This window comes from Xyrauchen texanus, chromosome 33 (assembly GCF_025860055.1).
Source record: "Xyrauchen texanus isolate HMW12.3.18 chromosome 33, RBS_HiC_50CHRs, whole genome shotgun sequence".
In the NCBI taxonomy this organism is placed as follows: domain Eukaryota; kingdom Metazoa; phylum Chordata; class Actinopteri; order Cypriniformes; family Catostomidae; genus Xyrauchen; species Xyrauchen texanus.
This window is the reverse complement of record NC_068308.1, coordinates 18,749,832-18,770,373: the sequence shown is the minus strand read 5'-3', so window position 1 is coordinate 18,770,373 and position 20,542 is coordinate 18,749,832. Positions and strand designations below refer to the sequence as shown.

General features: G+C 38.9%; 1 protein-coding gene across 3 annotated transcripts in view; it reads right to left on the bottom strand.

The window, feature by feature from the left end:
- Nucleotides 1–568: 568 nt before the first annotated feature.
- The window catches only part of LOC127627008 (inactive rhomboid protein 1-like), a 59,766-nt gene continuing 39,792 nt past the window's right edge, over nt 569–20,542 (bottom strand). For 2 of the 3 annotated variants that reach the window (XM_052103196.1, XM_052103198.1), the window contains 14 exons: nt 17,035–17,248; nt 15,464–15,670; nt 14,015–14,137; nt 12,354–12,880; nt 12,075–12,186; nt 11,807–11,881; nt 11,096–11,257; nt 10,886–10,986; nt 10,737–10,800; nt 8,620–8,714; nt 8,418–8,493; nt 5,747–5,847; nt 5,391–5,544; nt 569–3,495 (listed from right to left, as the gene is read on the bottom strand). In XM_052103196.1, coding sequence (XP_051959156.1) covers nt 3,076–3,495; nt 5,391–5,544; nt 5,747–5,847; nt 8,418–8,493; nt 8,620–8,714; nt 10,737–10,800; nt 10,886–10,986; nt 11,096–11,257; nt 11,807–11,881; nt 12,075–12,186; nt 12,354–12,880; nt 14,015–14,137; nt 15,464–15,670; nt 17,035–17,248 — 2,431 coding nt within the window. In that variant the 3' untranslated portion in view covers nt 569–3,075. The remainder of the gene's footprint in view (nt 3,496–5,390; nt 5,545–5,746; nt 5,848–8,417; nt 8,494–8,619; nt 8,715–10,736; nt 10,801–10,885; nt 10,987–11,095; nt 11,258–11,806; nt 11,882–12,074; nt 12,187–12,353; nt 12,881–14,014; nt 14,138–15,463; nt 15,671–17,034; nt 17,249–20,542) is intronic. The other variant, XM_052103197.1, reaches the window with a different exon arrangement.

Genomic DNA, 20,542 nt, shown 5'->3' with positions numbered 1-20,542 from the left:
GCACATCAAAAGCACATTTGTGACATTGACCATGTTAACTTGAAAGGTCAGATTTCCTTGCTTCCATTGAAGCACACAGGATGCTCTAATCATGCTGGGATGACATAGATTATCAAGTTTTCAACAATAGCCAGCTGGTACCACATTACAATAAGGTTTTATTTGTTAACATTAATGCATTATGTATAATGAACCAACAATAAAATATAAATATATTTTACAGCATTTTAAAATCTTGGTTAATTTTAATTTATAAAAATACAATTGTCATTTTTAGTTAATATTACATCATAATGCATTAACTAATGTTGTCATATACGATTTGAATTTTATAAATGTATAAGTATTACTAAGTGTTATGAATTAAAATGTTGCAAATAACCTGTTTTACTAAATACTGTAAAGCATTGTTCACTGTTAACTAATGTTAATAAATACTTATAAATAAAAGCTTAGTCTAACGTGTTAACTAGCAGATTGTGTGCATGCAAAAAGGCCAAATACTGAGAAATTCTGAAATTCAATACATTTTAATTTTTCAACTTTTCATTCACAATTTTATGCTGATAATTTGAAATAAAAAATCATTAAATTAGATAAAAGTTTATCACCTTGAGCAATATCAGTCGAAGTAAGCACTTTTGAAAAAAGGGGGGAAGTAATAAAACAGAAATCAAGGAGATAAGAGAGAGAGTAAGAGAGAGAGAGAGAGAGACATCACATCACTGTATCTCAAATGTTCCTCCTCATTGGAGGAGAGCAGCCCACTAATCAGCAAATAGCTGTTATGCACAATTGAAGTAGATGGATTAGAGGATCTCCCTGCATGCTGATTTGATTCTGATCTATGATTTGCGATATGGCCCTCTTACCCTAAAATTACCATCACTATAGACCAGTGGATGGAGAGGATGGGGCTGAGGGGAGAGATGCCTAATTTCCTCTCAAGTGCCTGTGTGGGGTTTGATGTACAGAGCTGCAAAAAGATCTGATTGCAATGGTTCCCTCAACTGCTCCTTTGTCCTTAACAGACTTAGGGAATAGAGCAGGCTGAGGTAAGGCAGGTCAGAAAGAATGCGTAAGGGTTAAAAAACACATGAAATGCCGTGACAGATCTGAGACTTGATGCCACAGTGGCACAGTTTAGAGATCCGTGAACAACAGCAGAAAGCACTTGAGTGACTACAGCAGACCAGAGCCCAGCACACACATTAATTAGCTAGCTTTTAATTACCATCTCGGCTAAACTAACACAAGGTTTGCTGTGTTGTGTTTGCTACATTAGGGAAACGGGGGATGGGAGACTTGTAATTAGCATAGCTCACAATAGAGGAGCCTTATCTCTTGTTTTTTACAGGAGGTGGAGGAGAGACACTGGACTGTGAAGATGGAGCTCCATTAATGCACTGATGTGCTCTCCAGACTCCTGCAGATCCTTCAGGCTGATGGCCAGCAGTGCGGGACGCGCTCACGGTTAACCTCCCCCACACACTTACGGCACAAAGAGCAGCTCTGAGATCAGGACCAATTATGTGTGCCTCTCCTCTGTCTGTCAAAGAGAGCTGAGATAAGTATGCAAACACATGCACCTGTCTGAAGAACAGACGTGTGAGCCAGGATTCTTGCGGAATGGAAACAGCTATCAATAGGGAATATTTTCGAACAAGCGTTCCCTGTATATTATTGGATCTCTGTAAAGTATATGCTCCTTTCCAAAACTCATGCACATCAAGTTTGTGAGCCACACAAATATATAGCTGCCTATGTAGAGAGTTCTATATCAGTCACTTATGAGGTTCTTTATCGGTTAGCATGTAGGTAGTAGACAGCAAGGCAGCTCACAAGTTCGGGAACATCATTGGTATATAAATCTATTTAAGATATATTCTGCATTCGAATGTGCCTGTGTCCGTACTATATAGTATGCCAAAAGCAGCATGTCAATTGAGTAGTTTGTCCAAAACCGAGAAATTCCCAGATTACCTACTACATTTGGAGAGTATCTTAAGTGCACATACAATGGACACTGTGGCTGTGGAGACTTCACATTCAAAACACTGAATACAAATAAATAAATAAAAAAGTTGGGTGGCTCTTTTCAACTGTAAGTGCTATATACACCTAGGAAGTTGTTACTTGTGGTTAAACTGTACTTGTTTAACCTAACCAGAGTCAATCGTTTCCATGGTTTTTGTTACTACGTCATTGCGGCAAGGCGGAGGGCGAGGCCGGGTCGTGATCATACACACCCGGTCCCTTATCAGGCTAATCAAGCCTCCGAGAGGGATAAAGGTCAACTGCGGAGGATTGTGCGGGTGAGAGAGATCGTTAACGGACATGTCCGTCATGTGTGTGTTTGTCTTTTAAGTTTATCATTAAAACTATTATTTATATTGTCAAGACGGTTCTCGCCTCCTCCGTTCCATTGATCCCTTTAAAGTCATATAGAGAAGAATTCTAAGCACCTTCTGGCTTCACTGAGCTCTTTTCATTGAGCTCATTGTAAAGCATTATAGTATTGTCTTCTAAAACAAGGTATCTTAGAAGATAGCATATGCTTCCTAGTGTCTATGTTTTGGAATAGCCTTCACATAAGGAATGCACAGATGATGCCTTAAAATGCTGCCTATTCAGCTCATTAGGTTTTGGGAACAGAGCCATCATTTTTTAACACCAGTAGTAGAAAAAATGAATGCAGACATGTTGATTTCTTTGCAATGTATTTTCTGTTACATGTGAGTAGGTAGCTAAAACACTACCGAGATTTAAACACCACTGTAGTAGTACTACACACATTACAGGGTTGCCTCAAATGTGCTCCAATCTAATGGGACTCAGATATGGCAGTAGCTGGTACTAACTTGAAAGGCACTGTTGGCATAACTATTATACTTCCCTCCAGGGGAACGCTCTTATTTGAGCCTGACCAATTAAAATTATAAAACCTTTATCAAGTACATTATTTAAAAAAGTTTCAGACACTGGTGAAGATTGAATGTTTTAAGTCAAAGAGAGTCTATTATCAAATCTGTCCATGCCACCAGAAAGCCCTTGCAGCCCTTCTTCTGGAAGGGCTCAGTGGAGGTGAGCATTCAGGTCGTATTTCTCACAGAACTTGTCCGTAAGTGGGATGCAGGTGAGGAGCTCGCACCACTCACACTTGATGGGATACACGTAGAAGAGCACGACGAAGCTGGAGAAGATGCCCAGGAAAAGAGTGAGTGCCACCAGGATCTGCAAACGCTTGCGGTACATATCCATGCGCCCAAAGCTGATGTAGGGCAGGAAGGCGAAGGAAAGAAAGAAGCCTGAGACGAAGCCACAGATGTGGGCAAAATTATCGATCCAGGGCAGTAGGCCAAAGGCGAAGAGGAAAAGTACTATACACGAGAGCTTGATGAAGGCCCTCCAAGGCCGCTCAAGGATCTGCCAGCTCTGAAAAAGTTCCACGAACAGACAGGCCAGGATGCCAAACTGAGAACCTGCTGGACCCACCTGCCATTAGAAAAAAATAAAAGGAAAGAGGGGGATTTATCAGCATGCTTTAGTTTAACATATCTGTATATGTATATAGCCTATATGTATTTATCATATGGGTATATGTATATATCATATCTGTATATAGCCTATACAGTATGTGTAAGCCAATACGTTTATGTATTTAAAAAACGATGTACTGTATAGGACAAATCTGTATATGTAAATAGCATATCTGGAAATGTATTTAGCATATCTGTATATATATTTAACATATTTGTATATGTATCTAGCCTATCTGTATATGTACAGTAAATAGCATATATGTATATAAAATATCTGTTTATGTATTTAACATCCCTGTATAAGCATATCATCTTTCTGTAGGCCTATATGTATATGTATATAACATCTCGGCTTATGTATTTAACATTTAAATATCTTTATATGTAAATAGCATATCTGTATATGTATATAGCATATCTGTATATAGCCTATATGTATATAGCATATCGGTTTATACATTATACCATATCGGTTTATATATTCATCTTTATAGGTATATAGCCTATAGCATATCTGTTAATGTATATAACATATCTGTATATTGCATATCTGTATATGTATTTAACATATCTGTATATGTAAAAAGCCTTTCTGTGTATGTATTTAAAATATCTAAATGTATACAACCTATCTGTAAATGTACAGCATATGCAGTAGCATATCTGTATATCTGCACTTGTGAAAAATGTTGCATAGTGAGGATGTCTTCAAAAATAATTACATAAATAGTTTTCATTTATCACTTAATGTCATACAAATTCCAATAAACATAAAAAAAAAAGCTAAATCAATATTTGGTGTGACCGCCTTTGCCTTCAAAACAGCCCCAATTCTCCTAGGTACATCTGGACAAATTGTCTTGGTTGTTGTCAGATAGGATGTTCCAAGCTTCTTGGAGATGACACCCCCACTGGAATGTTCAGAGGTTGCAGGTCTCCCTGTTCTTCTATTCTAATGTTTCTAACATTTATATTTCCTATTGTAACACTAAAGCTACAGATATAAATAACCATCTTAAGACAAATGCTTTTGGGAAACATCTTAAGGCTTTTGCACAGTAATGTATAACATATATATATATATATATATATATATATATATATATATATATATATATATATATATATATATATATATATATATATATATATATATATACATGCACATAGTTGATCACATACTACATTAACCTGTTTTTGTCTTTTGTTTAAGTGTAAAGCAGTTCAATGGAAATGAGGAGGCGAGAACAGGCTTGTCAATATAAATAATATTTTAATGATAAACTTAAACAAAAGACAAAAACACACACATTGCGGACATGTCCGTAAACTATCTCTCTCTCCTGCACCATCCTCCGCAGTCGGCCTTTATCCCTCTCTGAGGCTTGATTAGCCTGATAAGGGACCAGGTATGTAGAATCACGACCCGGCCCCGTCCTCCGCCCTGCCACAGTCTTACTGTGTATTTCTATACATATTACATTTTTTATTATTTATTTTCTATTATTCTGTGTAACTTTTTGTTTGTACTGGCAGCTTCGGTCACAGAAGCTTTCCTTTGCGTCTGTTAGAACATACTTGGCAATAGATCTTTTTCTGATTTCGTCGCATTTCGACTGATTTCAACTACTTTTATAGTGCTGGAATAGGGCTTTTTGGGGTGTTTTTTATTCATTATTTTTTTTTAAGTTTGACAGCTCCAAATCACTATGAACTGCCATTGCATAGAAAAGACCTGTGTGCATATTCTTCAAAATTCTCCTTTTGTGTTTGGAATGACAATTGTATTATCTTTGGGTGAACTATAAGGTTCGATGAGAATCTGTGTGTGGGGCTGTAGTTCTGTACCTCTGCTCTGTATGGTAAGAAGATGGCACTGGCGAGGTTGCCTGTAATCCCACTGAGGATATAGATGATGGAGATTCTCAGCCAGCCTGCTAGCTTCTCCAAATCCCTCAGAATGGTCATCTGAAAGCACACAGACACCAGGCTATGCAGGATCCTGCAGAGAGAGAGAGAGAGAGAGAGAGAGAGAGAGAGCGAGAGAGAGAGAGAGAGAGAGAGAGAGAGAGAGAGAGAGAGAGAAACAAGAAGGCTGAAATCAATCAAGCACGGCTTTAAATTTCTCAAAAAATGTGCAGTCAGGATCAGTAATGTGACACTGCATTTCGTTTATTGCGAAATGGATCACACCTCCAACTCACCCAGCGTGCAGGAAGAGAGAGAGCCACAGCCGATAGAACTGGTCTGGGATTTCTGGGTTTAGAAAAGGCAGGAGGCCACACACATCATCCATGCAATGCACCTGAGAGCAGTAAGATCTTATTATGATAATGAGCTTTATCCATAATTGTGTCCAAATTCCAATTGAAAACAAAATGTCTGTATTCTCAATTCACATTGCACTTCATTCAGTTTAGATTTACAGGGAAAAGGGAACATTAATAAACATTTTGTAAACACTTTACAATGCAGTTGTACACATTCAAATGATTTGTTAATGTAAATTTCGAAAAAATACTGTATATTAATACATTTTTAACATTAAAACATCTGTAAATGCACTTTGAACTAACACAAAGTAGCAATGAAGAATAGTATATTTATAAAATACTATCATAAATATAGCTGCAAGCAGCAATTAACAGGGTTCAAGCCTTTAAAGCACTTAAATTATTAATCAATAAATCAATAACATTTGTTTTTGTTATCAGATATCACCTGAAACAGTGATAAAATTGCATTATTTTTGTTTTGTTGCTGTCGGGTGAAAAACCTAGGAATAGTTTGCAAAAGTAGGTTTTTCAAAAAAACTAAAATATTTAATGAACGATTTTATTGACACCAATGGTTCTTGAGGCAAAGTTGTTCAGAAAGAGGAGGTGTAGCATATGATATGAACAAAGTGTCTTTGTGATAAACCATACAGTATTCAACAATTTACTTGCAAGTAAAACGCAATAGCGCCACCGGGTGGCCGATTTTTACTTATTTATTTTTTCACATTTTGCGCAGACCTCTTGGACCAACAGACAAATAGGCCCACCACGTTTTGTTTTAAAACACCACGTTCTTTGTCTAAAAGCTGTTAAAATATGACTGGTCAAAGGCAGCTGTGTTTTTTCAAGATATGCAGATGTCCTCATAAACCTTGGACAAACACACAGCATGCAAAATTTCAAGTCATTCAGACTAGCAGTTCCTTAGTAAGAATCATTTGTAGATTTTTTTATTATTATAGTGCCACCAAGTGGCCAATCCCAGGCAAATGTATTTATTATGTGTCCTCACTTTGATTTCTTACAAAATTGTCTCAAGTTTTGTCAAGATTACTCATTGCTTTCAGAAATTATAGCCTTATAAGTATTTTAGGCTCTGCCCACAAGATATACAGCCATTTCTGTGTTTGAAAAATGTGATAGCGCCTCCTAGAGGCAGATTTTTTCAAATTTTATACAGATGCCTGTGACACAGGAGTCGAATAAGCACATGAAGTTTCATTTCACCCGGCCATTACTAACCTTGTCTAAAAGCATCTGATTGGCTGATGGTGGCTATATCTTTTTAGATATGCAAATTTTCATACGATTCAAAAGGTATGGGCATTTTTGCTAATTAGTTTGTTTTGATCACTGTAGCACCACCGTGTGGCCGATCGGGGAAAATGTTTGCGTCACCATGTCTGCAGGAGTACTACCATCCCTGAAAGTTTCAGGTCTCTAGGACTTACGGTTTGGTCTGCACGATGACATTTGCGGCATAATAATAATAATAATAATAAATATAGCCACAAGCGACTATTGTCGGGGGCCAAGCACATATGGCGAGATGACCAAAACAAACCAATTTGACAGAACAGATCCTGTGGATGCTGTGGACAGCTCTTGGTGTGGTATTTCACCTGCTTTGAGCACAGTTGCAAAAATAGGATTGTCTTGTGTTAGAGCGCCCCAAAATTAATGAAATTCATTATGTTACATCAGGGTTTTCTCTTGTCCAGATGTACAAATTTTGTCAATTTTGAAAATTGCACTCACAAGATTGCTGACTTCTTCTAAACGTCCTGTTGACTATGTGCACCGAGTTTGGTTACATTTGGAGTTTGCAATGAGTAAGTATTGATAAATTACTAAAATCGCATTAAACCGAAGGAATTTTATTGTTAATTTCTTTGGAACGATTTGACGTGTCAGAATTCTTTTGATAACTATTTGTCAGAAGGGTCTGCAGATGAGGTATACCAAATAGTATGGCAATCGGACTAACGGTCTAGGAGGAGTTTGTACAATCAGTACAATTGCAATAGGGTTCCAGCAGCTTCGCTGCTTAGCCCCTAAAAAGTAGAAAGTCAGTACAAATACAATCCGAGCAAAAACAAAATATATTGTGCTTGAACCCCTAAATAGTCTTATCAACTTTTAAAATGAAGAAGAAAATGCTCTCTATATTTTGGTTCTTGATTTAAAAGGCAGTTTGTCTACACAAAATCTATGATATTTTGGTACAAATTAATTTGTCACTTGGTTGAATCCATTCAAATTAATGGACATACCCTCATCCTTGAAACGATACAGTATATGCAAGTTATATACAAAACACAACCCACAATACATTTAATACTGGTTTACTTGCAGTGTGGATAAACGGTTTGTGCAGACCACAATGTATTTTTTGCTATGAATTATTGGCTACCGTGAGCATAAAAGCACTGAAATTCAATGTCGTACAACTAACAGTTTTGGTATTAGGTCACCACATGATGTCGAATGTAAAATGTTGTGTCTAGCAAAACTAGTTAAGAACAACTGCTCTACATAAGAAATCAACAGATTGTGTATATACAGTATAGGTCAACAGGAAAAAATGCTCACAGACCTGAGAGCAGAGTGTGGCCTCCTCATGGAAGAACCCCTTCATGAAGGTACAGTACTCTCTGGATGTAATCTCACACCTGTAAAAACACAAGCATGCGGTGATGTCATAGTTTATCAGGCATTCAGCAAGTGGGTCACAAGTGTCAGGTTGTCAGGTTGATTAGTACCTCATGATGTAATGTTTGCCTGTGTGTTCTCCTCACCTTCCTTTGGTTCCGATGCAGCAGGGTCTGCCGGTAATGACACAATCAATGTTTGGCAAGTTAGTGTGGTTCACTGTGCTGTACCTGGTGCATATCTGAGAGGGGAAAACAGATTATAACAGATCTCACCAATTAAATATTATTTAATGTTGTGGTAAAATAATACTGTATCATGGCAATTTCTATTAATAGGGTACAAAAAAGGGCCTGAAACCCTTGAAGTTAATCTAAGTAAATGTTTCTTTTCACCATTTTCAACAAATGGTGAGTGAAATAAAGTGCTTAACCTTCCCGAAAATTTTGATCATCAACCTCAGGAGTTGTAATGTTGTTTTATTTTCAATTAATTTACATCCAGACAAACAGACAGAATATTATATTTGTTTGATCATTATTTTCCTACAATACCTTTGGCAACAGGGTTGAATTATGACATTGCTGTAAAAGTATATTTCTTGAATATACAAATGACAGTTAGATAGATACACAGTAGGTAGACAGAAATACAGACAGACAGACAGACAGACAGACAGACAGACAAACACTGTAGGTAGACAGACAGACAGACATACACTGTAGGTAGACAGATAGACCGAAAGACAGATAAATAGAAAGAGACAGATAGATAGACAGACAGACAGATAGACAGACAGACAGACACTGTAGGTAGACAGATAGACAGACACACAGACAGACAGAAAGACAGATAAAGAGACAGACAGACACATAGACAGGCAGACAGACAGGCAGGCAGGCAGCCAAAAGTTTGGAAGGAAATTGGTATTTTAATTCACCAAAGTGGCAGCACATCACTATTTGAAAAAAGTCATTTTTGATCAAATCTCGACAGGCCCCATTTCCAGCAGCCATCACTCCAACACCTTATCCTTGAGTAATCATGTTAAATTGCTAATTTGGTACTAGAAAATCACTTGCCATTATATCAAACACAGTTTAAAGCTATTTGGTTTGTTATATGAAGATCAACATTGTCTTTGTGTTTGTTTTTGAGTTGCCACAGTATTCAATAGACTGCCATGTTTTAAGGTCAATAATAAGTCAAAAATGTCAAAAAAGAAACTACTTTCTCCAGAAACTTGTCAGCCAATCATTGTTTTGAGGAACGAAGGCTATACAATGATTGGAAGATTTTATACAAAGGTGTAAACTACAGTCTTCAAAGACAAAGGACAGAAAGAGATGTGGAAGACCAGATGTACAACTGAACAAGAGGATAAGTACATCAGAGTCTCTAGTTTGAGAAATAGATGCCTCACATGTCCTCAGCTGACAGCTTCATTGAATTCTACCCGCTCAACACCAGTTTCATGTACAACAGTAAAGAGAAGACTCAGGGGTGCCTTATGGGAAGAATTGCAAATAAAAAAGCCACTTTTGAAACAGAAAAACAAAAAGAAAAGGTTAGAGTGGGCAAAGAAACACAGACATTAGACAACAGATAATTGGAAAAGAGTGTTATGGATCTTAACCCCATTGAGGTTTTGTGGGATCAGTTAGACTGTAAGGTGTGTGAGAAGTGCCCGACAAGACAGTCACATCTATGGCAAGTGCTGCAGGAAGTGTGGGGTGAAATGTCACCAGAGTATCTGGACAAACTGACAGCTAGAATGCCAAAGGTCTGCAAAGCTGTCATTGCTGCACATGGAGGATTTTTGATGAGAAATCTTTGAAGTAGTTGAAGTTATTAATGTCCTGACTATACATTGTGATCAGTTGAAGTCCACTTTGGTGAATAAAAGTACCAATTTCTTTCCATAAGAGCAAAATCTGTACATTATTCCAAACATTTGGCTGCCAATATGGATGGATGGATGGATGGATGGACGGATGGATAGATATTTGTTTGATCATTATTTTCCTACAATACCTTGGGCAACAGGGTTGAATTATGACATTGCTATAAAAGTATATTTCTTGAATATTGGAGAATATCAAAACTGAGGTGGGACAGAATCCCCCTTTTAAGTGTGAGATTTGTTCAACTAATGCCTAAGAAAACATAACGGGACAGCAATTTGTACCCTATTAGTGGAAAAGTTGCAATAAATGTTGTGGTGGTATCATATGATCAGAAACTATCACTGCATCAAACTCACTGGCCACTTGGTGATGTCATCAGGCCACTCGTGAGGTGTAACAGATGCAGGCTCCAGACAAATCCTAAAATCATAAATGTGTGAAATAAGATAATTCATTCCACAAGCCATGCAGATGGGTAAACCAGTAAAGTGGATTAGAGTTGTACCTGGGGTCTTGGTGGCATACAGAACCATACTGGCGCACTTTTCCATCTAGATAGGGAGCACTAACGTGCTGAGGCCACTTTACCCATAATGCCAGTGTACTCTGAGAACATGCAAATTACAGACACAAGTCATTTGTATGAAAGTAATTTAAGCACACATATTACTATAGATATGTCATGGAGACAGTGAGGTAAAATGCAGGGACCAACCGAGCACTCCTCCTGCAAGGTCTGCAAGCAGCCTGATTGGTCGTTACGGACGCAGCATGCTGAGTGACGCTCACTCTCCCTCTTCTCCTGAATGAGCTCATGCACCTCCTGATCCTGACGCATACAGGGGGAGAACTTAGCCCCAAGGTGAATCAGCGCCTCCTGCGGGACAGGCATAAGAACTGCACATTAGGCAAGAACACAGTTGAGATGCTGGTCAGATGGTCAGGTTTTGGCTGGTTAGCATGGGCCAGTTAGCCCCCTGCTGGTAGATGCCATAACTAAACTATTATGCAGGCAAAAAGCATCTTTCTCCATTAATAAGTACCATAGCAGTGTGTTCTGACAATTATTATTATTTTCTATTGGGAACAACAAATAAATTGGGAAAAAATGATATTATGTTGTAGCAGACATTTAGCCAATGAGCAATTCTGGGAGGGCTCTTACCAGCATAAAATGGGCAATTTTCATGATCTTAAAGGGAATATTTGTACTTTAAAAACTATTTATGTGAACTACAAAAAAGGTGATTAAAAATAGCAACATACTTGACACCTAAAATATACATGTTGCTTCATTCATTCAAATAAACTGAAACCAGAATCATGATAATGGGTAAAAAAAAGTGAAGGTTATTTGTCACACATTTAGCCATGTTTAGCCATATGCACTGACATTACAAGGAATAAATGTTGGAAATATATTTACCGAGCTTGGTCCAACCCAGAAGTTTTCTTGCTGCACAAATTTGACGTTTTCATAAACTCCTTTATTTCGTAAGACCTGCCACAGAGGGCATAATCTGTTATACACAAATACACACACACAAACACACACACACACACACACACACACACACACACACACACACACACACACACACACACACACACACACACACACACACACACACACACACACACACATTAAACACAAAAGAACAGTGTAACGACTGAATACACTCAGTTTTACTTACAGAATCTACTGTCTCATGTTGTGAGAAGCCCACAGGTGCAATGCCATAGATGGAAACTGCCAGGATGGTTATCAGCAAATGGACAAATGTGATCCAGTAAGTGAAGAAAGGCCTGGGGATGATAGAACACCAATTTATCACTCTGTAGTGACATCTACAATACAGTTTCTGAAAAATTCTGATGGAATTTTTTCTGTATGGACCCATTTATACCTGGTATTAACATGCGTTTTAACATGATATTAACAAGAGCACCGATAATACTGGCCTGCTTTATACCTGTGATCATTCATATCTTCTATCTGTCTCTTGACGTAGCTGTCGATACGTTTGCGGTAAGTGCGATTGGTCAGTCTGCCAACCATGCCAAGGCCATAAGGACGCTTCTCCTTGGCAAAGAGTTTCTTAACAGGCACGGCAATGCGCTGTCCACGGCGTTGCCCGCTCAAACTCACCACTTCCTGCCGTAAGCGCACTTTAGGCTGAAGTAGAGCACCATCCTTTCCCTTACGCCAGCCCCGCTCAAGAGGCCTGAGAGAGACAGATAGAACAAATAACTTTTTTGGGATAGAGACTTGAAGGGGTTCTGTGTTCATCTTTATGAAACATGTTTGTTTGTGTGCAAGTGCACGTGTGACACACAGCATAAGATGGCTCCTTTCCAGTTCTGTCTTGTCTAGGGCACTGCCCGACAGGTCCCTCTCATCTGCTGCCTTACTGGCATCGGGTTCTTTAATGGCAGCTTCAGAAAGTGATTCAAACACCTCATCTGCATATGTGGACAACTCTTCATGTGTAAACCCATCCTACAAGAGCAAAATGCCAACATCAGTCACACTGAAGTATACAACAAAATAACAGATGACTAAGCAATTATTAAAGACAAATGTATGCTGGATTATCCATTGAAAAATTTGATGACCAAATATCAGCAGATATCGGTTAATCGGCCTGTCCCATATATCAGCCTATCACAACTTAAAGAAAAACACCCCAAAAAAATACAAATAAATGTTTATTCACACTCATGCCACCCCAGATGTGTATGATGTTTTTATCCATGCAAAACACAAATTTCAGCGCTGTAGATCCATAGAATGCGAGTGAATTTTAACCAAAACTTTGAAGCTCCAAAAAGCACGTAAAGGCAGCCTAAAAATAACACATACAAATCCATGTCTTCTGAAGCTACCCAACTGGTTCTGGGTGAGAATAGACCAAAATATAATTTTATTTTACAATAATTCTTGTCATCTGCAGTCTTCTTGGCGCTCATGATTTTAAACTCAATTACAATTCCTACCGCCACCTAGCACTCTGTGCATGCATCAAGCACTAGGAAGTGTAATCAAGCTTGAATCGTGCCTAGAGACTGCAATGGCAAATTCAGCAGTAAAAAATTAGATACATTTTTGTCTGTTCTCACTCAAAACCGATTATATCACTTCAGAAGACATGGGGTGTTTCTCAATGTGCGTCCTTTTGTGTCCTTCCCAAATTCATATTTCAAAGCTGGCTTGGCAAGAGAACGCAGGTCCGTTCTTTGCATTCTTAGAATTGAGAAACACCCATTGATTAAGCCACTGGAGTCTTGTGGATTACTTTTATGCTACCTTTGTGCTTATTCGAGCTTCAATGTTCTGATCACATTCACTTGCATTGTATGGGCCCACAAAGCTGAGATATTAGTTTACAAATTTTCAATTGTGTTCTGCAGAAGAAAGTCATACACATCTTGGATGGCATGAGGGTGAGTAAATGATTAGAGAATTCAAATGTTTGGGTGAACTATCCCATTAATACACTATAGCTCATTAGATCATTCAAATGATTTTTAACAAACAGCTGTATGGTCTTCACATATCAACCCCTAGATGGCAGCATTAAGATGGTCTGAGATTATTGGGATGTAAATTACAGGTTTCTGCAGTCAATTTCACCTTGGCAAAAAAGGAAGTATCCAGTTCATCTGGGAAATCCACAGTGTCCTCTTCCAGGAAACTAGCTGCTGCAAAACTACGCCGGTGTACTCGTTGAATGGTACCTTCCCGCAAAGAGCGCCCCTAAAACCACCACAACATCATTATAATCATGATCAACCTTACAAACAACAACATCCTTACTGCTACCATCAACGTTACCATCATAGATTGAATACTAAATATACAAAAACATCTGCAATATTAGAGTTCAACACACTTGTGGGTGTTACATCACAAACAATGGGTGAGAAAGATCAAATGCCCTTTCCAGTGCAGCTGTACCATTTCCATAGCAGAGCAGGGGATTATCTCAACCTGTTGCAGAGTATTCTATCTGACTAACAGCTGAACATTCCAGTGGAATTATCATAGCCATCTGTTACTGACGTTGCCGGCCTATAGCCTCGTCATCTCGGTTGAGGCACTAAATGGAACTAGGCCAAATCCAGGGCCAACAAGTCAAGCCAGAGATAAACTTTTACATAACAGATTACAGGACAGAAGAAAATGTTTATTTATTTATTACATTTATTAACATTTTTCACAAGGACGCCAATGTCAGCCTCCAAAGTAATCTACGATAAACACCATGGCGAGGTTTATTGGATGCCCACTGCCTTGTTACTACGGCTTTCACGTCACTTTGACATAACGGGCACTAAGGCCCAAAGGAGATTTCTGAATTTAAACGAATACATATTGACTCAAAACAAAAGGCAATAGCCAGAAATTAGTGTCGCTTTATCCTGTTGTTTGTTCCTGTCTGGCATTGTCTTGTTTATGTCTGTCAGTTTGATAATATACCAGAGAATAAAATTAGGGCATGAATTCCCATGAAATCTAGAGAATGGACTGTTTATTTTACTGTTAAATTGTTAGTTGTAATGGAAATGATATTTTGCTTAAAATGTATATTCATAATGTTCATAAATATTGAAAATATATATATTTCTTTTTACAATTTATTTAGATTACCATAGTTTTAAAAATGCTAAATTTAAATGATGGATTATTGTAGTTTTTTTATTGAAAGATATTACAAGCATAAAACAAAATCTACACATAAAAGACATTTGAAAAGTATCCAAAATGAACGATGAAGGCCTGGTAAAAAATCTCCAAAATATCTCCTCTTAAATATGTCTCCAAGTTTGAATATGACATTCATTTACTAATAATAATAATTAAAAAAAAAGTAGAAATCTGACAGTTTAGTAAAAATGAACCCCTGGGCCATAGTGCCCATAGTTAAACAAACAACCTTAAGCTAACTTTTTCTTTAACTGTGTTTGGAATTCAATTGAAAACACGTGTTGTAGAGAACAGTTGGAAATGAGTAAGGTCTCTGTATTTGGGTTTAATCCTGTTGCACGTGAAAATCATGCTTTCTATCACTCAGAGTCTTACCTTCACCAGAGCAGCGGCTGCTCTGAAGCCCATCTTAGCAACAGACTCACGCTTCCGTCTGCGTGCAGGTCTGTTAAAGCCTGAGCGAGAGCTGGTGAAGGAGCAGAGAGAGGCAGCGCAGGGGGTGATGGGAGTCTGAGATATGCTGAGACCATCCACCTCCTCTACGTTACGGAATGCTCGACCCCGAGCCAGCGGGTCCACGATCTGCAGAGACCAACCACAAAAACATAAACACTGAGTCACTAATGATTACTCAAGTGTCTCTCTGAGATCGGTGTGCATCATAAATGAGAGCTGTTCATAGTGTCAACAGCAGAATGGTAAATAAGCCATATATTTGTGGTAGTTTATATAAACAAAGCTGTTTCTCTGGTATCAAGTTGAGCAGTTTTGAGGTAAGCAATCCATTTGCATTTCTGAATTGTATCATTAACGGTTTCACATTTTTAGATAAAATGTACAATGGGGTTCAAAAATGTGAATACGAGTTGAAAATTTATAGTGATAGTTCACCCTTTTACTCACCCTCATGCCATCCCAGATGTTTATAACTTACTTCCCGCTGAACACAAACAAAGATTTTTAGACAAATATTTCAGCAAATATTTCAGCTCTTCAGGTCCATACAATGCAACTGATTGGTGACCAGAACTTTGAAGCTCCAAAAATCACATAAAGGAAACATAAATGTTATCCATAAGACTCCAATGGTTAAATCTGTATCTTCAGAACTGGTATGATAGGTGTTTAAGTAATTTTTTACTATAAATTCTCCTCCCTGTCCAGTAGGTGGCGACAAAAGAAGACGAACATGAAAGTGGAGTTTGATAGTAAAAAAGGACTTAAATATTGATCTGTTTTTATCCAAAACATCATGTAACATCTGAAGATATGGATGTAACCACTGAATTTGTATGAATTACTTTTATGCTGCCTTCAATTTGGAGCTTCAAAGTTCTGGTCACAATTCACTTGCATTGTATGGACCTACAGAGCTGAGATATTCTTCTAAATACCTTTGTTTATGTTCAGCAGAAGAAAGAAAGTCATACACATCTGGGATGGTATTAAGGTGAGTAAAAGATGAGAGATGTAGATTTTTTAGGTAAATTATCCCTTTAAGAGTCAAAATATAGTTAAAACTTGGAAATAAACAGAAAGTTGACTTTGAAACCTTTAAAATGTCAAAACGTTATGACATAAAACTAGCACGTTTTTCTTCAGTATTCTTCATTATTTCTGTCACTTACAAAATAAGCATATTTGTGAATTGATCATGTTGTCCAGATTTCCTTGCTTCCTTTGAAGCACACAAGATGCTCTTTGGAACATTCTCATGGTAGAATAACATACTCGGGTGCATGCTGTCAAAACGCTAAAGGGGAACATACCAAATACTAAGAAATTCTGTAATTAATATTAATTTTCAATTCAACTTTTCACTCAAATTGCTATGCTAATAATAATAGATTTTTAGACTTTTGAACCACAATGACATGGATTAGTGAACTAGCATGTAAACAGCAGTGTTGACAATCTGTATGTGTCCAGTTGTGAAAACAGCCTACCCTCTGCATGCCATGCTGTGTGGGTGGGACGTATAGGGGGGGAGGGGTCTCAGTACTGGTCATGGAGAGATTGTCTTGGCTGGAAAGGTCCATTTCACGGATGACCTGAGGCTTCAGCTTGCCGTAGCGCTGGGTACAGTGCCGCAAGCTCTTCCTCTGCCATTTCTGGGTGGCATCAACATCATTGCTGACCCCAAACCAGTCTGCTGTGCCCCTGCATTCACAGAAGTGTTTAATGATAATGAAGCAATATCACATGAGCAAGAGTGCTGTTGTACAGAACATTACTATGATATTCAGTACAACAGTATAGTAAACAATATAAATATCAAGTGATTTACATTTTATTTTATTATTATTTATTGGGATTTTTTCCTCCTTTTTCACCAAATTTGGAATGCACAATTCCCAATGAGCTTTTAAGTCCTTGTAGTCGTGTAGTGACTAGCCTCAATCCGGGTGGCGGAGGATGAATACCAGCTGCCTCCACGTCTGAGACCATTAACCCACGCATCTTATCACCTGGCTTGTTGAGTGCATTGCCCAGACATAGCATATGAGGGGGCTTCACGCCATCCACCGCAGCATCCACACTCAACTCACCATGCGCCTCACTGAGAACAAACCACATTATAGCAACCATGTGGAGGTTACCCCATGTGACTCTACCCTCCCTTGCAACCAGGCCAATTTGTTTGCTTAGGAGACCTGGCGGGAATCACTTGGCACTTCCTGGGATTCGAACTAGCGAACTCCAGGGGTGGTAGCCATTTTAGACAGAATATGGCTTGTTGTGTTAATATTAGCTCTGCCAACAAAAACTGTTTCAAAAGAAATCAGGAGCCATAACATGTCGCCACACTAGCAACACACAGACTAATAGTAAATCTGGAACATCTCGAAAACAGACAAGCAGAGTGATACTAACAATGAGGCGTCCCAGGCCTGTTACTAATTATTGGCAATCTTGAAACGTTGCTTGTCCAATCACATTAGAGGACTGGAACTAACTGTTGTATAAGGCTTAAAACATCTGTTATACCACATCAAGTTTACAAAGTAACAGGCCTCATGATAAAATGGAAAAGCATGACTAAATCCACTTGGGCAATCTGCACAAAGAACTAAAACATGTCTAGAGCTCTGAAAAAGCCTTAACCAAGACACATCTGTGGCCAAAAACAATCAAGTGTATATTAATTCTTTCGGAGTCAAACAATGCCTAGAAGATTGCATAATCTGTGCGCACCCATAACATTCTAACATTGGATACGGTTTAAACATTATGAAATAATATTTATCCCTCTTCTCTGAAACACAATCATGGACAGTCAGAGTCTGTACATATATATACACTCAATGAGCAGTTTATTAGGAACACCTGTACACCTACTTTTCATGCGATTATCTAATCAGCCAATCATGTGGTATCAGTGCAATGCATAAAATCACGCAGATATGGGTCAGGAGCTTCAGTTAATGTTCACATCAAATGTCAGAATGGGGAAAAGTTTTATCTCAGTGATTTTAACTGTGCCATGACTGTTGGTGCCAGACGAGTTGGTTTGTAACTCCTGATCTCCTGAGATATCACACAACAGTCTGTTTTGTTTTGTGCCAAAACAAAAACATTCAGTGAGCGGCAGTTCTGCGGATGATTAGAGAGGTCATGGAGAATGACCAGACTGGTTTGAGCTGACAGAAAGGCTACAGTAACTCAGAAAACACAACATATACACGTCAGGCAATTTATCAGGAACAAAGTGTTCCTAATAAAGTGCTTAGTGTGTGTATATTTCTTTCTCTGTAGGTCTTTTTTTTTTTTGATTGGACAAAAATCTGTGTAGTGCAACAAGAGTAATGCATTTTTGCATATTTTTGGTCTGTTTTCCCAGAAAAGAGACTAGAGTGTTTGGAGTGTGTAAATGCTGGGAGTACAGCGAGGATATCGGCAGTGTTTAGAGTAAAGGACACTCTATAATAACAGAGTCGGACTGTGCATCATTACCAGGGAGGCCAGCTGATAGGAGGCCTTTTAAGGCAGCACAGGGGAAAAGAGGTTTGTGGGACACTTATTGTTACCGTTTTGTGCAGGAATGTTTTGAGAAAGAACATTTTAGTTAAAAACAACCCTAGTATACAGGAACATAACTCAAACTGCTCAGGATCAGGTCTGGAGCTCCATTTTTAGTGAGATCAGTCAGCGGGCTGGTGATGACCGAATAATTAGACACAAACCTTCTATAATAGCCAGCCAGCTCCAGGAACGGTCTCACCCATTTTTGGACTTGGGTCTCAGGCAGGTCACAATCGCCGCAGTTTTGTCAATTTGTGGATGCACCTGCTCTTGGCCCAAGTGGAACCCCAGATACCTCCATCCGCCCAATTGCACACTTGGGGTTTGCTGTGAGTCCCGCCCGTTGCAGCAACCTCAGAACCGCCCTCAGATGCTGCATGTGCCACTGCCAATAATTACTGTAAATAATGATGCCTTTCAGATAGACAGCGGCATAAGCAGTGTGTGGTCTGAGGATTTGGTCCATGAGGCACTGAAACATAATCGGGGCCCCAAAAACACCGATTGGAAGTATCACAAATTGGTGTAAGCCAAACGGTGTGGAGAAGGCCACTCTGCCAATAACCCTTTGTCAAACCAAGTGTTGAATAAAACCGAGTGGTGCCCAACCGATCAAGCAACTCATCAACACGAGGCATTGGGTATGCATAAAATTTAGACACTGCATTGAATTTCCGATAATCCACACAGAACCGTATAGACCAGTCACTCTTACAGACTAGAATAACCAGGCTGGACCAATCGCTGTGGGACTCCTCCATTTCTCCCATAACGAGCATTGCATCCAATTCTTCCCGGACTACCTTTTTCTTGTGCTTGGGCAGTCGGTAGTGACGGCTACGTACCACTACCCCTTGCTCAGTCTCGATGTGGTGCTGGATGAGATTTGTAAGGCCCAGCAGAGGAGAAAACACATATGCAAATTATTTCTGCAACTTGGCAACCTCTGTGACTTGATACGGTGAGAGGTGGTCTCCACAAGCAACCAGGGCGATAAGATTGGTTTTATGTTCACCTCCAGTCCGAGCTCTGCCCTCTCCGGAACTACCAAAGCCAACATTACAGGGACCGCCTCCCTCCATAATTTCAGGTGGTTCATTTCACCTTATAATCGAGATCGATCACTCACTCGTCATGTGACATCAAAGGGTCCTTGCCACTTGGCAAAAAAGCTTGATGTGGGGAGTAATATGAGCACTTTATCTCCCTGTGCAAATTCCCTTAGCCGAGTGCCTCTGTTATACAGTCGGCCCTGAGCTTGGAGCAAATTCTACTGTGTTAGTTGACCCAGGGTGTGGAGTTTTGCTCTAAGATCAAGAACATACTGAATTTCGCTTTTACTGTTTGAAGGTCCCTCCTCCAAAGTTTCCCGTATGATGTTGAGCACGCTGCGCGGGTGCCGCCCATAAAGCAGCTTGAATGGGGAAAACC